The sequence below is a fragment of the Osmerus eperlanus genome, chromosome 9 (genome assembly GCF_963692335.1).
Source record: "Osmerus eperlanus chromosome 9, fOsmEpe2.1, whole genome shotgun sequence".
Taxonomy (NCBI): domain Eukaryota; kingdom Metazoa; phylum Chordata; class Actinopteri; order Osmeriformes; family Osmeridae; genus Osmerus; species Osmerus eperlanus.
In genome coordinates, this window is record NC_085026.1 from 2300508 (window position 1) to 2315403 (window position 14896).

The following is a 14896-nucleotide window of genomic DNA, read 5'->3' on the forward strand; positions in this document are numbered from 1 at the left end:
ACAAACATGGAGGATAGGAACCACACCTCTTGCACCACGTAAAACGCAGCCTGAGAAATGAGATGCCCGATATTCTGATGTCTGTCTAGCACAACATTAGGGATTGTTAATGAGCCACACAGAGCCAGGCTGTCCAGCATGGTTCCTGGAGAGCTGCCCTTGTGTGGATTTTTGGCTCTGATTTATTTTTAATAAGTAGTTGCTTGGCAAGCGGAATCTGGTATGTTACAGCTAAGGTTGGAAGAAAAATGGACCACAGGAGGGTAGATCACCGGGAGATGGAGGGATGGACTGAGAGCGATAAAGACAAAAGGGGATGGAGGGATGGACGGGCGGGGAGATGGAGGGATGGACGGGCGGGGAGATGGAGGGATGGAGGGGCGGGGAGATGGAGGGATGGAGGGGCGGGGAGATGGAGGGATGGACGGGCGGGGAGATGGAGGGATGGACGGGCGGGGAGATGGAGGGATGGAGGGGTGGGGAGGTGGAGGGATGGACGGGCGGGGAGATGGAGGGATGGGAAAGGAAGGAGGTCGGACTCACAGAGCCTGAGCCAGTATCTGGTATGTTACAGCTAAGGTTGGAAGAAAAATGGACCACAGGAGGGTAGATCCCCGGGAGATGGAGGGATGGACTGAGAGCGATAAAGACAAAAGGGGATGGAGGGATGGACGGGCGGGGAGATGGAGGGATGGACGGGCGGGGAGATGGAGGGATGGAGGGGCGGGGAGATGGAGGGATGGACGGGCGGGGAGATGGAGGGATGGACGGGCGGGGAGATGGAGGGATGGAGGGGTGGGGAGGTGGAGGGATGGACGGGCGGGGAGATGGAGGGATGGGAAAGGAAGGAGGTCGGACTCACAGAGCCTGAGCCAGTCCCATCTGTCGTCCCACTTGGTCATCATCTCCTGCTTCTTGTCCATCAGCTGCAGAAGCTTTTCCCTGATCTGGAGGAGTCACACAGTCACACAGTCAAACAATCAACCCAGACATAAGCTTCATCATCTCTTCATCTAGACGACACAGCACACAGTAACAATACTGTTACAGCAACACTACACTCTTCTAGTAGAGCAATACTGTTTATAGTAACACCCTATTCTTATATATATGTCAAGAGGCTGCACTTTACTGAACTGAAATTCTATTGCCTTGACCCCCTGACCCCTTGGCCGGTGACCCCTTGACCTCTGAGCCTCACCTCAGCAGAGTCCCTGTGTTTACGGGTGATCAGGGCGCGGCCCAGGTCCACGCAGTCGGTGAACTTGGGGTCCCTGGTGTCGATCTCTGAGCGGATCCCCTGGTGATACTTGATCAGCAGCTCAACTGAGGACACGTCCCTGGTAGGGGGAGGGGGGGGGGGGAGGAGGGGTAGAGGAGGGAGGTATGAGGGGGGAGGGGAGGAGAGGAGAGGAGGGAGGTTATTACATCGTAACATGTGATGTGGTATTAAGGTTTGAAGGTCTCAGTGTTATCAGCCCCTTGATGCCCACCCTCTCCCCCTCATTCACCCCCCACCTCCTCTCCTCTCCCACTCCCTCCCCCCCTCACCGGGGCTTCTCCTGGGTCTCTATCTGCTGGATGATGCTCTCCATCCAGGCCGTGAGGTCCCGCACCAGGGTGTAGAAGCGGAACTTGTCGGCCGTGTCCAGCAGGCGCGCCCTGCGGCCGTCGCAGGCGTCCAGCAGGCCCTTCCAGGCCTCCACCACCTCCCTCTCCGTGGCCTGGATGGCCGTGGCCTGGTCGCCCGCGTACTGGGCGTGCAGGCGGGACGCCGTCTCCTGGAACTGCTGAACCTGGGGGGGGGGGGGGGGGGTGATGTGACGGTTAATCTGGCTTGTGAGAGAGCTATCGCTGTCGTCACTTTCCTCCATCAAAACAGTCCGGTCCTGCTAGTTGACGAGAGGGTTAACTATGAGAACCTGTTCTAGCTGGTTACTACAGACGTTTCTTATTAAATCTGATTATTATATATTATGACAATATGAGATTATGGTGTGTGTTATGATCCTTTTCAGTTTGGTACACTACAGTGCTTTAAGTTACAGAGCGCCACTGCGATTGTTTTTGCCTTTTCCTGGTTAATGGCATTGCAACCTCCAGGGGGCGGTAGTGTGGTTCCTGGGAGTCACCTGCTTTCCCAGAGCGGTGATGTCCCTCTCGAAGGCAGCGTGCATGCGGTGGAACGACTCGGCCTTGCTGAAGTCCTCGCCCACATCGTCAGGAAGCTCCTTCTGCTTCTCGTGGATCTGAGCGACCAGCTCCTTCCCGTCACAGAAGTACCTGAAGAACAGACAGAACCAGGAAGTAGGTTGGACATAACCCGGGAACTGCTTTTGAAAAAATGTTTGAGAGAACACTGACGTGCATTTGAAAGAACCCTGGAAGTAAGTTAGACAGAACCAGGAAGTCAAGTAACAGATTCATATCTCAACATCCAGTCACTCTGATGATCTGGTCATAAAATATATGATTTTTGTTTAGATTGAAATGATACAGATGTGTATTATGGATGCTGTTGGCAATTGAGACTAGGATTTTAACAGTAGGTTCTTGTACGCAATAATACATACGTTAGCGTACATGTGTGAATTACAGAAAATAAATGGATAGATGAAAGTAGCCAACTATCCGTGCGGCCTCACTTGAGCAGCTGGTAGGAGGCGGTGAGGAGCTGGGCCCGTGTGTCCATGAGCTCCAGCAGGTCTGCCCAGTTGTCGTTGACGCTGTCCTTCCACTCGGCCATGGTGGCCGACTCGCTGTGGCCCGCCTCGATCAGCTCGTCGATGGTCTGGTTGACGAGGTCCACGCGCTCCTGGCCCACCATCCCCGTCTCCCGCGCAAACTCACGGAACTTGTCCCTGAGGATCTGGACGGGGGAGGGGAAGAGGCGAGGATGAGGTGGTTTGGGTGTGGGTGTGTTTCTTTCCATGTTTCTGTGTACAGGGTGTGTTTGTAATTGGATGCTTTACAGAGAGTGTGTCGTATGTGTGTGAGTGTATGTTTCTGTGTTTCCGTGCGTGTGTCAGTGTGTTTCAGTGTGTGTGTGTGTTTCAGTGTGTGTGTGAGTGTGTTTCCGTGCATGTGTGAGTATGTTTCAGTGTGTGTGTGAGTGTGTTTCAGTGTGTGTGTTTCAGTGTGTGTGTGAATGTGTTTCAGTGTGTGTCAGTGTGTTTCCGTGCGTGTGTGTGTTTCCGTGCGTGTGTCAGTGTGTTTCCGTGCGTGTGTGACTGTGCACCCGTGTGCACCCCCTCCTCACCGAGACATGGTCCAGGTCCTGGCCCATCTCCTGGGACGAGGCCACCAGATCTCTCTCAGCGATCCACTGCTCCAGCTCCTCCACCTCCCTGCTGAGCAGGAAGTGATGGTAGCTGTGGTCCAGCCTCCTCCTGCGCTCCTCCGCCTGCTCCCTCAGACCTGCGTACTGCTTCTCCACCTGGCCCTGCCGGCGGATCACCATCTCACTGGGAGGGAGGGAGGTTTACAAAGGGAGAGATAGGGAGGGAGAGAGGTCAGGGAGAGAGATTTAGGGAGGGAGAGATATGGAGGGAGAGAGATTTAGGGAGGGAGAGATATGGAGGGAGAGAGATTTAGGGAGGGAGAGATATGGAGGGAGAGAGATTTAGGGAGGGAGAGATATGGAGGGAGAGAGAGAAGAAGGGAGAGAAATTGAATAAGACTAACTGTGTGTGATCATCATGTTTTTAGATGTTTTGTTTTGTTGAACTTGTTTCTAGTAAAAATGGCTTATCTAGTGGCTTAATTTAAGTATACGACAAGTTATCAAGTAAAACTTTCTTACTGCACTGGCAGCCCAGTTCTTTAAGCATACACAAGCAAAAAAAATCTATTTTTGCACCTAAATGTGACAGGACATGTTTGCAGTGTAGGTGGAGACCAAAAGTCAGGACTTCAGTAGGAGGAAATGTTCTTCTCCACAGGGCCGCACGTCTACACGGCCACCATAGGACCCACACTGAGCACCCTGCAGTGGACGTGCTACTGCCAGCCAGTACGTACACCCAGGGCACCATTACTGAACCCCAGCACCCACCCATCTGGGTGGTCCTCAGCCAGCATCTTCTGGGCGCGGTCGGCCAGCCTCCGGATAGAGTCTCCATAGTCGTCCACGGTCTGCTTGAGGATCAGGTGGCGCTTCAGCATCAGCATGGCACTCTGTTCATCCTGCAGGGAGGACAGAGAAGGGGGAGGGAAGGAGGAGAGAAGAGAGAGAGAGAGGGAGGACCGAAGGAGGAGAGAAGAGAGGGAGAGGGAGGACCGAAGGAGGAGAGAAGAGAGGGAGAGGGAGGACCGAAGGAGGAGAGAAGAGAGAGAGAGGGAGGACCGAAGGAGGAGAGAAGAGAGAGAGAGGGAGGACCGAAGGAGGAGAGAAGAGAGAGCGAGGGAGGACCGAAGGAGGAGAGAAGAGAGCGCGAGGGAGGAGAGGAAGATAGAAGATAGAGGGCAAACCAAAGACGAAATGAAGAGAAGCAAAAGAAAGGATTCAAGAAATAAAGAACGTAGAGAGGAAGGAAGAAGGAGAAGGGATGAGAGAAGAGAAGAAGAGAAGTTAGAGAGAGACAGAGGGAGGAAAGGGGAAACGTCCATTTCTTCATGTTCCCAGTCCCCCAGTCCCCTCGGTCCTCACCTTGGCGTTCTCGTCAGATATCATGTAGAGCTCCTGCTCTCCTATCCAGGCCTCGGCCTCGCCTGCGTCGTTGTAGTACTGCTGGGCCTGGTCCGATCCGCTCAGCCTGTCTCTCCGCTTGGCCATCTCCTCCTGCAGACGCTGCCAGGCCTCCTCCAGCTCCCTCACCTGCTCCCCCACACTGCCCGCCTCCGGCCGCCCCTCCGCCCTCGCCGCCGCCTCCATCCTGCGGCCTCGCTCCAGAACCTCGTCCACGCGAGGCTGGTGGCCCTCGATCTCTCTCTGGAGGGTCTGGAGAGAGGAGAACACACGGCTCACGAACGGAGCGTTTCACCCTATCAAGAGGTCGCAGGTTCAATTCCCCCAACCGCCGTACGCATCTTTGGGTAAAAGCCTCTGCTGAGTGTATGTGGCATTGTTACATCGCAGCTGTACTGAAGCCGCAGAATGGATTTTGATGAGAGAGTTTCGCCTGCGAGCGTCATCGCTGTAGAGAAACAGATGTAGACTGCTACATCTGAGGAGTTTGGATGGATAATATACACGGCTGCTGCTCTAGTCACCTGGTTCTTTTTTAGCAGAAGCTGAACGGCCTGGAGATTGTTGCCATGTTCCACAGATGTAGCGAGGGGCATCCTCTCCTCCACCCAGAGCTAGAGAAATACAGAGAGACAAATAGAGAGAGAGAGATACAAAGACAAAACGAGAGACACAAAGAGAGAGAGAGAGAGAGAGATAGGCAGAGCGAAAGAGAATGAGAGAGAGAGGGAAAGACAGAGGGAGGATGGCAGACAGAAGGAGCGTGAGAGAGGGCCCTGACATTAAGGAACGGTTGTCCGCCAAGTGAACAAGATGGCACAGTATGACAGTTGAGGAATCCCCCTCACGATCTCATCTGCCAGGTCTCTGTAGAACTGGTGGACGGCCTTGGCGGCCTCCAGCTGGCCCTTGCGCTGGGCCAGGGGGGGCAGGAGCTTCTGGAACTCCCGCTGGACGGCCTGCTGCTCCGCCTCCATGTCGGGCTGGTCCTCCCTCTGGCCTGCGTGCTTCTGGACGGCCTCTTGCAGCTCCTGCAGCTCGCGCGCCCGCTCTCGCACCTGGTTCTCCGTCATCTGGAGGGAGGGGGTCAGGGGGGTCAGGGGGGGCGAGGCGGATCCGGTTCAAACCGGATCCATTTTGTTTGTTTGGACGGTGGGACCGCAGCGGCTTGCCTGTTGCATTACGGCGCACGCACACACTAACCTGGTGCTTCTTCAGCAGGATGTTGGCGCTGGTCAGGTCTTTGACGTCGTCGTCGCCGCGTAGCTGCTGCTGCTGCTCCGCCAGCCACTTCTTCATGTCAGCCAGGCTCTGGTCGACCAGCTCCGAGCGGTTGGCGTCGAACAGCAGACGGGCCTTCTCCTGGGTGGTGGACTCCAGCTTGTCCCACAGCTGGTGCAGGGTCTCCAGACGCTGCCTCACGATGGGCTCAGACTCGGGCTTGGATTCCATCAGCTCCTGGCCCTCCTGGTCAGGGGGAGAGAGACACAGGGACTGAAGTGGGACTGGGACAGCACTCACTCTGTGGAGATGTGTATGTAACTCATCCACATGTGCCTTGGCTATCGGGGTCTGACAGGGCCCAAGTGCCAGCCCTAGAATGGTGGGATGACCTGGTCTGAAGTTCAACACACACTGCTTGGTGTGGGATTGGTTTGGCAAAGTGGTAGAGCACTTGACTGCAGATCAGAAGATCCCAGGTTCAATTCCCCACATTTGGATGAAAGCACATTACCTGGTCTATGTTGTTGAGCCAGTCCTTGTTGGAGTCCAGCTCAGCCATGAAGGCCTGGTGCTTCTGCCACTTGCTGTGGAGGTTCCTGGCTTCATCGTACGACGTGTCCTGAGCGGTCAGCATCTTCTCGTTGATCCACAGAGTCAACTGGAACACAGAGAATAGAAGAAAGAGAAGACCGTCAAAACTCGGGAATAAAACTAACGACAGGAACTCTGCAAAGAAAGTGCTGGTGGGGAACGACTTACATCCTGAGTGTTCTGCAGGAAGTGCTGGAGATCTCGGTTGTCTCTGAGTTTCTCGGAGACTTCCTGGGCTCTCCCTCGGTTAGTGTTGGCCCTGCAGGTCGGACACACACACACAGAAACATCAACACACTAAACCTCCCACCGATAGCATCACTGAAAAGAGCCCTTGGCGTGAGGTTTCCCTTCCCAGATAAACACAGGATCTGATATGCCCAGCTCCACATGCCAGAGAGCTTACAAAGTTACCAGACACGTGCAGCTCCCCTGAGCACTACTCCACCACTCTGAGCACTTCCGCCCAGCAATCAATACCCATCATCAGGGAAGGCGCCCGCCGTTGTGTGGAGAGGGCTCCGAGGGCTGGGTTGAAAACTATACACCCCCCCTCCCACCCCCCCCTGACTGTCCAGAGTCTACACGAATGGTAGACTGCTGAACAAGCTAACCTTGAAAAGATGGTCCTGTGATTGACTCCCACGAGTACAGCCCAGGACATTTAGGTCAATGGAACAGGTCGAGAAATTCCATGGACAGGACAGAAGTCGAGAAGACGTTCTTTCACAGAATATTGGACATATTTTACGTTTCATGCTACTGGATATTCTTTATGTCCAGGTGTTGTACGCAAAACATACAGGAATTGAGGAAAAGTTTTTCTAAATGACAATTTGACTCACCTGTCTTTGATGGAGTCCATTTTGTCCTTGACCCTCCCTGAGTACAGGTTCCCGCTGTCCAACAGCCTCTGTCCCCCCTCCAGGGTGCTGGCGATTTTCTCCTCATTGGCATCCATGGTGATGACAAAGTCCTCATGCTTCTTCAGGGCCTGCTCTGCTCCGTCCAGAGTGTCCGGCTTGTCGATGTGGGCCAAAGTGTACTCCTGATACACACAAACACACACGCACACACATTCAACATACAGCACATTACATAAACAATGAGTTGATTTCCTGTATAGTACGCGAAATCCTGTATAGGTGACTGAAATCACCTAACAAAACGTTCAGCTTGAATGAGTTTACCTGGTTGTTGAGGATGGTATCTGTGGCCTTGGCATCCCTCATGAACTGCTGGAAGCCCAGGCCCTGGTCCAGGAAGTTCTTGCGGCTGTCCCACATCTTGTGGAGCTCCTCCCAGCCCCGGTCCAAGCCTTTCAGCCTCTGGGCTAGCTGCTGGTACTGGGGGTCATCCTCCTGGCCCTGGGTCACCTGGCGACCGGTGTCCCTCACCTTGTGGTAGTCCTCCTCGCGGTTGTTCATGTCCTCGCGCACGGCGTCGTGGAGGCTGAGCAGCTGCTCCGCCTCAGGGAGCGTGGTGGGCATGTCCTCGGACGCCACGGCCTTCTGGGTCTTGAAGAGCCAGGACTGGAAGTCGTCCATGTCCTGGAGGAAGGTCTGCAGCTTGCTCACCTCCCCCAGTGACTCCTCGCGGTCCCTCATCGTCCTCCGCAGCGCGTCCCAGGCTTCCTCCAGCGCCGCGCGTCTCGCCGTGATGTCGGCGGCGTGGTCGGGGTGGTCGCGGGCCAGCTGCTCCGCCTCGCGTCTCAGGAAGGTCAGCTTGGTTTCGATGGCGGCCAGGTCCCTCTCCATGCCGAACAGCTTCCTCTGGATGGTCATGACGGCCGCCAGGTCGTTCCCCAGTTCCTGCGTCGACTCGATGACCCGCGTCTTGTCCTTGATCCAGGCCTCCCTCTCGTCACAGTCCAGCCCGTAGTTGCGGAGGCTGACGGCGGAGTCGACTCTTCTCTTCTTGTCCTCCACCATGGCCTTGAAGGCCTCCCACCTGGGGAACGAACAAAGGAGGCCTCAGTATCTACGCCTTTCGAGGTAATCGGTCATGGTTCATATTAACATTCTTTTAGCGCTCTCAGAGTTAGAATCACTGTGGGGAGAACTAGACTCACCTCTTGTTCAGGCGCATCTGACATTCCTTTACCTCCTTGGTGCGGGGATGTCTGGTGTCCTCAAGCTGTTTGACAGCTTTGTTGACATTGTCAACCCGCGACTGAACATTCGCCATATCTTGAGCAAGAATACTCAACCTGAGAGGGACAAAAAACACTCATATGCATTCAAACCCATTTAAAAGAACGTGCATACATGCATAAATACACACGTACAAACACACATACCTATATACTCACATCCATCCATACATACATACATCATAAACCACCTGCAACAGTTATGTTTACCTGTTCTGAACCACCTCCAAATCCTCCAGCTTCTTTGGCACATCCAAGCCCACCAGCCAGGTCTCCTTCTGGCCCATCCACAGCTCGCAGGCGTCCGTCTCACTGAAGATGGTGTAGAGGGCCATGGTATCATTCAGCTTCTTCTTCCTCAGGTCGCACAGGGACATCAGCTCCATGTAGAGGTCCCTGATGTCTTTCAGACGTCTCTGGATGTCCGGCGTGTTGCGCAGCTCCTCGGGCAGCGCTGCCGCCTGCCTGGAGAGGCTGTCGATGGTGGCGGCATTCTTGGCGGCCTCGTCGCTCAGGTTGCGGTGCCTCTTGAGCAGCCTCTGGGTGGTGTACTCGTCGTGGCCCACATCCTCGCTGCTCGTCTGCCTCTTGGCCTCCAGCAGCCAGGCCTTGAGGTCGTCGGCGTCCCCCTGGAACTGGAAGAACCTCTGGGTGTCCTGGAGGTTCTGCCTCCGGAAGGCGGCCAGCTCTTCCAGCTGCTGCCACTGCCTCTGCACGTCCTCCATGCGCTCGTGGACCTTGGGGCTGCCGAAGTGCTTGGCCTGGATCATCTTGTCGCCCTCGTCCAGCACCTGCTGCAGGTTGGCCCTCCTGGCCCCCAGCTCATCCTCGAAGGCACTGTGCTTGCTCTGCAGCACCAGGACACTGGTCAGGTCCTTGCCATAGTCCAGGGAGGAAAAGATGTTCTCCTTCTCCTTGATCCAGCTCTCCAGCTCCGCCATCTCCCACAGGAAGTTCCAGAAGCGCCGGGATTGCTCCAGACGGGCCTTGCGCTGTGCAGCCAGGGCGCACAGCTCCTGGTAACACAGATCCAGGTGCTGCACGCGGTCCCGGATCACCTGAGGGTCGCACGGCTTGTAGCCTGGGAGAAGGAGAGAAGCGCGAAACATCAAAACGGGAGCTACACGAATGGAATAGATTGTTTCGATTTGTGTTTTTTTGGGGTTGTTTAACGGCGAGACGGACAGGGAAGGTTCTAGACTGGGGGAGCCGAGCTGAGGCCAGTTGTACTGTTACTATTAGATGGGCCAGTTACATCAAACATAATTGTTGGCCTATTGTTTTTATTCACTGCAATGCAGGCATTAACCTGCAAAAGACCATGTTTATTATTATTCAGACTCTACATTTAGGGGGGGCCACAAGAAGGTCTGCCCCCCCCCCACCCCAGAACTGCCCTTGGAGACGGATCACTCTGGCGCTCATGCAGATCGGTTGAGCTTACTGTCTCCATTAGCGAACTTGAGGGCAGCCGCGTTGGCGTTCTGCACCCTCTCAGCCTGCACGGCGACGTCAGCTTCCACCAGAGCGTGCTTCTGGAGCAGGTCCTCCACCTCCAACAGGTGCTTCCCGAAGTCCGGAGACAACAGACGAGCCTGTACCACGGGGAGAGGTTAAAGGAATCGGAACGTAGAAGAGTTGTACAATTTAGTCGTCAAATGTTTCTCCTTGGAATTATAAACAAGACAGTGTTTGGCTGTCCGACTTAGATTTACGGTTGATGGTAAAAGAGGTTAAGGCTGTGTGGATCTAGGACACTGAATAAGAGGGGGGATAGCTTTCAGGTTGTACTTGTGGGTATGTATTCAGATGTGTCGAAACGTTGAATGTCCTACATGACGGGCCAAATCCACCGAAACAGGTACCTTCATGTCATCCATCCAGGTGATGATGTACAACATCTCCTGGAAGATCTTCTGTAGGGTCAGGTTTTTGTCCAGGCGCCCCCTGCGGGCCTTCAGCAGCTCCTGCAGGTAATCCCACAGGCGCAGGATGTTGTCCTTGCGTACGTCGATGCGCTTGGCGTCGTGGTAGCGCTCAGACTCCAGCTCCTTGGAGATGGCCACCATGGCCTGCACACGCTCCGCGTAGGCAGCGATGTCCGTCTCGATGGCGTCGTGCTTCTTCTTGGCCGCCTCCACCGCCGGCAGGTCGTAGCCAAAGTTGTCCTGAGAGGATGGGAGGGAGGAGGAGATCGTTGTTGTTGCTTCATGTTTGGTCCTGTGCAGACTGTTCCTTGGCTGTAAGCACTAAAATATTGTTAGAACTATGCACTTTATTGCCCGGATTCTCTGTTGTACTTTGTACAGTCTATGCACTATTTGAGCGTCGCTTTGGATGAAAACATCTGCTAAATGGATACAATGCGAATTGTATTTCAAGGACTGTGTGAGGAAACTTATTTATGGTGAAAGTGCTACACGGAGGTCCATACATCTGTGATGTATGGACCTGATGATGTCAATGATTTCTGGGTCGACATAAGGTACTCTGTGACATGCATTATGCACAAACACTTTTCTTTCTTAGAGATTTCTTAGAACAAGCTGGTTTCCCAGTAAGGCTTGTGTGCTGTGCCACCTGTACCTGTGCCACCAGTCTCTGGTTCTCCAGCAGCCAGGTCTCTCTCATGGCGGCCTTCCTGTCGAAGCGGCGGGCCATCTGCTCCAGCTTCTCCTGTCTGATGAGCTCCTCTCTCAGGACGCGCTCTCTCTCGTGCTCCGCCTGCTCCAGGCGCTCCCAGGCCTGACACACCACACCGTAACAGGGCTGTTCATGGGGGTGTGGCTGTGCGTGGCTGTGCGTGGCTGTGCGTGGGTGGGTGTGGGTGGGTGAGTGTGTGGGGGTGTGTATAGGCGTGTTAGTCTGTATGTGTGTGCTTATATATATATATATATATATATATATTTACATTTGTGTATAATGTGTGTGTATTGGTGTATGGCATATATGTGTGTGTCTGTGTGTGTTTGTATAGGTCTATAGGATATATGAGTGTGTGAGTGTCTGTGTTTGTATGTGTGTGTACAGGTGTATAGTATATATATGGGCAAGTGTATGAGTGTGTGTGTGTGTGTGTTTGTGTATGTGTGGGTGTTTGTGTGTGTGTATGTGTGAGTATGTATTGCGCTGGGAGAGGGGGGCTCTCACCCTGTTGATGTCTGAGACCAGAGCGCCCTCCTTGGGGGTGTACACCCTCTGGTTGTTGGCCCTCATGCGGCTCTGGATGGTGAAGAGCAGAACCTCCAGGGTACCTTTCTCCTGGAACCTGGACACCAACACAAAACAACCGGTCAACCACTATCAAAAGGACCTGGTATGGATAAGATGAACTGTGCATATTGAGAGTAGACCGTGGATGTGTTGATGGTAGGGTAGTGTGTTTTTTTCTCTCACTTTGGTGGTTTTTCAACGGTGCGGTAGGAGTTGAAAGCCTGCAGCTGCTGTTGAACACCACTCAGAGAGTTAGCCAGCTTACGGTTGTTCAGAACTATGATGGTCTGCTCAATCCAGGTCAGCAGCTCAGATGATAGGCTCTCGTACTTGTCAATCATTTTCTCGGTTTCAATGGCGTGGTCGAGCACCTGTAACACAGGAAAGGGGTGAGGTGGAATAGAAATACCATCACACAAGACACACGTACGAAGATACACGTAGAGACACAGAAACACACACAAAGACATACACATACACCCAGACACGCTCAAACACACGTGGTGCCATCACAATCTCACCTTGCCAACTCTCTTTCCCTCCACGGCCAGTGCTTTCATCTTGGAGAAGTAGTGGTAGAACGCCACAACGTATGTGATGATGGACTTCTCATCGGGGTTCTCCGTGAACACATCTGCAAAGGGAGCGCCGGTCAGAGAGGAACTTTCTGATGTGCCACACTCACAGGTCCCTGAGGGTCTCTGCCCTGACAGGCTTCCAGCTCACACACAGCAAGTCCTGGCCAGGGACAACACTTGCCTTCTGGGTCTAACAGTTTGTCCACGCCAAGCTTCTGCTCTGCTACGTTGAAGGCATTCTGCAGGTTGTGGGTGGGGTTGGACCTTTTCAATCTGTTATAGTCTACCAGATCTGGCCTAAAAGAGAGAGTGGGAGGGAGAGGGATGAAGAAAGAGACCGAAGTGAAGGACAGAGAGAGAGAGAGAGAGAGAGAGAGAGAGAGAGAGAGAGAGAGAGAGAGAGAGAGAGAGAGAGTTTGTGTGAGATAAATGAGAACCAGAGAAAGTGTGAGTATTTACATTCAAAACTAAGAGCCTACAGAACAGAACAGTGTTGGCGGTTGGCGTCTCCTCACCGGTGTTTGTGTATGAGAGCATTGAAAGCCATGCCGTCCTTCCAGCTAGTGGTGAAGTTAGTGATGTTTACATTGGGATAGCTGCGAGAGAAAACAGAGACAGTGAGTGACCGCGCTCACAAAATATTCCATCTCCTCTTCCAAATCGATTCTGCTCAACGAACATCGGTCTAAGTCGATGAACCCAAACCACAAACTTTCCCCTGCAGAAAACAGATCTGGGTTGACTACTGGGTTTACAGTAAGTACACTGCAACTATACTTTAGGGTCACTTGAATTCTCTCATCAAGTCTGATGAAACCCACAGATCGGTCCCCTTAGGAGCCAAGTGTGACACAAATCCAATGCACCTTAACTATTGCCAAGAAGTAACTAAGTAATCGATCTTTGTAATCAACCCGGGTGTTCTCTGATTATAACTGTTGGTCATGGTGATCCTGGTCATCTGGCGGTCTCACCCGGCGGTCTTCATCTGGCACCAGAGCAGCAGGGCGTCCTTCGCCGAGCGAGTCTCCTTCTGGTCTGCCTGACCCGTCTCCACTACGATGTCTTGAATCTGTCAACAACACAGAGGTTAGACTCTGAGGTTACACTCTGAGGTTATACTCTGAGGTTAGACTCTGAGGTTATACTCTGAGGTTAGACTCTGAGGTTATACTCTGAGGTTATACTCTGAGGTTATACTCTGAGGTTATACTCTGAGGTTATACTCTGAGGTTATACTCTGAGGTTATACTCTGAGGTCTCTGCTGTTAGAGACTGTCAACAACACTGAAGTGTAGTTACACTGTAGGTACATAATGTACATTGTAGTTAGATACTGTACTGTAGATAGACTACAGGAACATACTGTACCATAGTTAAACTGTAGTTAGTTATTATACTGTAGTTAGACTGTAGTTAGATACTGTACTATAGTGAGCCTGTAGTTAGTTATTGTACTCCAGTTAGACTGTAGTTAGTTATTATACTACAGTTAGACTGCAGTTAAACACTGTACTATAGTAACACTGTAGTTAGTTATTGTTCTATATTTCCACTGACTGGAAGCTAGACTGCCCTGTACATTTGAGGACAAAACCTTCATGGTTTGGATGCCACTATTTCCTTTATCAAATATACACATTTAGTGAATGTTCTGTTTGAAGAGTGTTCACATGCACATCTCTTTAAACCCCATCCCTTATTCAGTTAGGATTCACAACATGATTTGGGAGCATGAAACAAGATTTTGTAGAACTAACCCTAGATGAGCCATTTTCCTGGCACTAGTTCTGCTAATTGGGACCTTGGTCAGACTGATATTGAGGATGTGAATTTCCCACACAGTGGCTCAGTAATTGGAGCAGAGATTTTCACTGAGAGACAGGCCCTGAGAGGGGCTAAATTTAGCCCAGCTTTGGTTCTCCTTGGTTTGTTCTGAGCGGTGGGATGCAGACAGGGGCCAAGTCAACTCCTGCCTTTTTTCTCTTCGTTTTGAAAGATTGAATTATGCAGCAGGCCATATTGTTTGAACGGCGAACACTAAAAATAACTAAAGCTGTCATATTAAAAATAAATAATTTTTTTCTAGCCCAACAAAAAGAGATAAAATAATCAAATTGACACGTTTGGGATGTAGCTGGAACCGTTGATAATGACGACAGGTGCCAGAAGAAGTGAAGACTGAGATTCTTTCTAGATGTTTCCGTGGCTGTGGGCTTGCTCACCTGGAACCGGAGGATAATGGTCCAGATGAGACCCAGGATGAGTCGGTGGTTGCCGTCAACAATGTCATGGGAGCCCATGTTCTCCAGGTGGACCCGCTGTTCTTTGAGGAACTGGAGGGCCTTGTCCACGTTTTCCAGACAGTGGATCCTCATTCGACCCTTAGTAGGCTTGGGCTGAGGGGAGGGATGGAGGGAGGGAGGGATTTGATAGGTGGAGAGATGAAGT

The 14896-nt window shown here is 52.5% G+C and overlaps 1 protein-coding gene across 2 annotated transcripts in view; it reads right to left on the reverse strand.

Moving 5' to 3' along the window:
- The window catches only part of sptb (spectrin, beta, erythrocytic), a 33053-nt gene that overhangs the window by 5251 nt on the left and 12906 nt on the right, over positions 1 to 14896 (reverse strand). For both annotated transcript variants that reach the window (XM_062469665.1, XM_062469664.1), the window contains 27 exons: positions 14671 to 14844; positions 13420 to 13517; positions 12961 to 13041; positions 12627 to 12742; positions 12389 to 12501; positions 12051 to 12238; positions 11805 to 11922; positions 11241 to 11399; positions 10520 to 10822; positions 10099 to 10249; positions 8865 to 9735; positions 8574 to 8711; positions 7693 to 8452; positions 7348 to 7550; positions 6671 to 6761; positions 6423 to 6569; positions 5891 to 6154; positions 5536 to 5760; positions 5212 to 5301; positions 4649 to 4939; positions 4055 to 4185; positions 3260 to 3464; positions 2646 to 2869; positions 2133 to 2283; positions 1552 to 1796; positions 1202 to 1340; positions 863 to 947 (listed from right to left, as the gene is read on the reverse strand). In XM_062469665.1, coding sequence (XP_062325649.1) covers positions 863 to 947; positions 1202 to 1340; positions 1552 to 1796; positions 2133 to 2283; positions 2646 to 2869; positions 3260 to 3464; positions 4055 to 4185; positions 4649 to 4939; positions 5212 to 5301; positions 5536 to 5760; positions 5891 to 6154; positions 6423 to 6569; positions 6671 to 6761; positions 7348 to 7550; positions 7693 to 8452; positions 8574 to 8711; positions 8865 to 9735; positions 10099 to 10249; positions 10520 to 10822; positions 11241 to 11399; positions 11805 to 11922; positions 12051 to 12238; positions 12389 to 12501; positions 12627 to 12742; positions 12961 to 13041; positions 13420 to 13517; positions 14671 to 14844 — 5761 coding nt within the window. The remainder of the gene's footprint in view (positions 1 to 862; positions 948 to 1201; positions 1341 to 1551; positions 1797 to 2132; positions 2284 to 2645; positions 2870 to 3259; positions 3465 to 4054; positions 4186 to 4648; positions 4940 to 5211; positions 5302 to 5535; positions 5761 to 5890; positions 6155 to 6422; positions 6570 to 6670; positions 6762 to 7347; positions 7551 to 7692; positions 8453 to 8573; positions 8712 to 8864; positions 9736 to 10098; positions 10250 to 10519; positions 10823 to 11240; positions 11400 to 11804; positions 11923 to 12050; positions 12239 to 12388; positions 12502 to 12626; positions 12743 to 12960; positions 13042 to 13419; positions 13518 to 14670; positions 14845 to 14896) is intronic.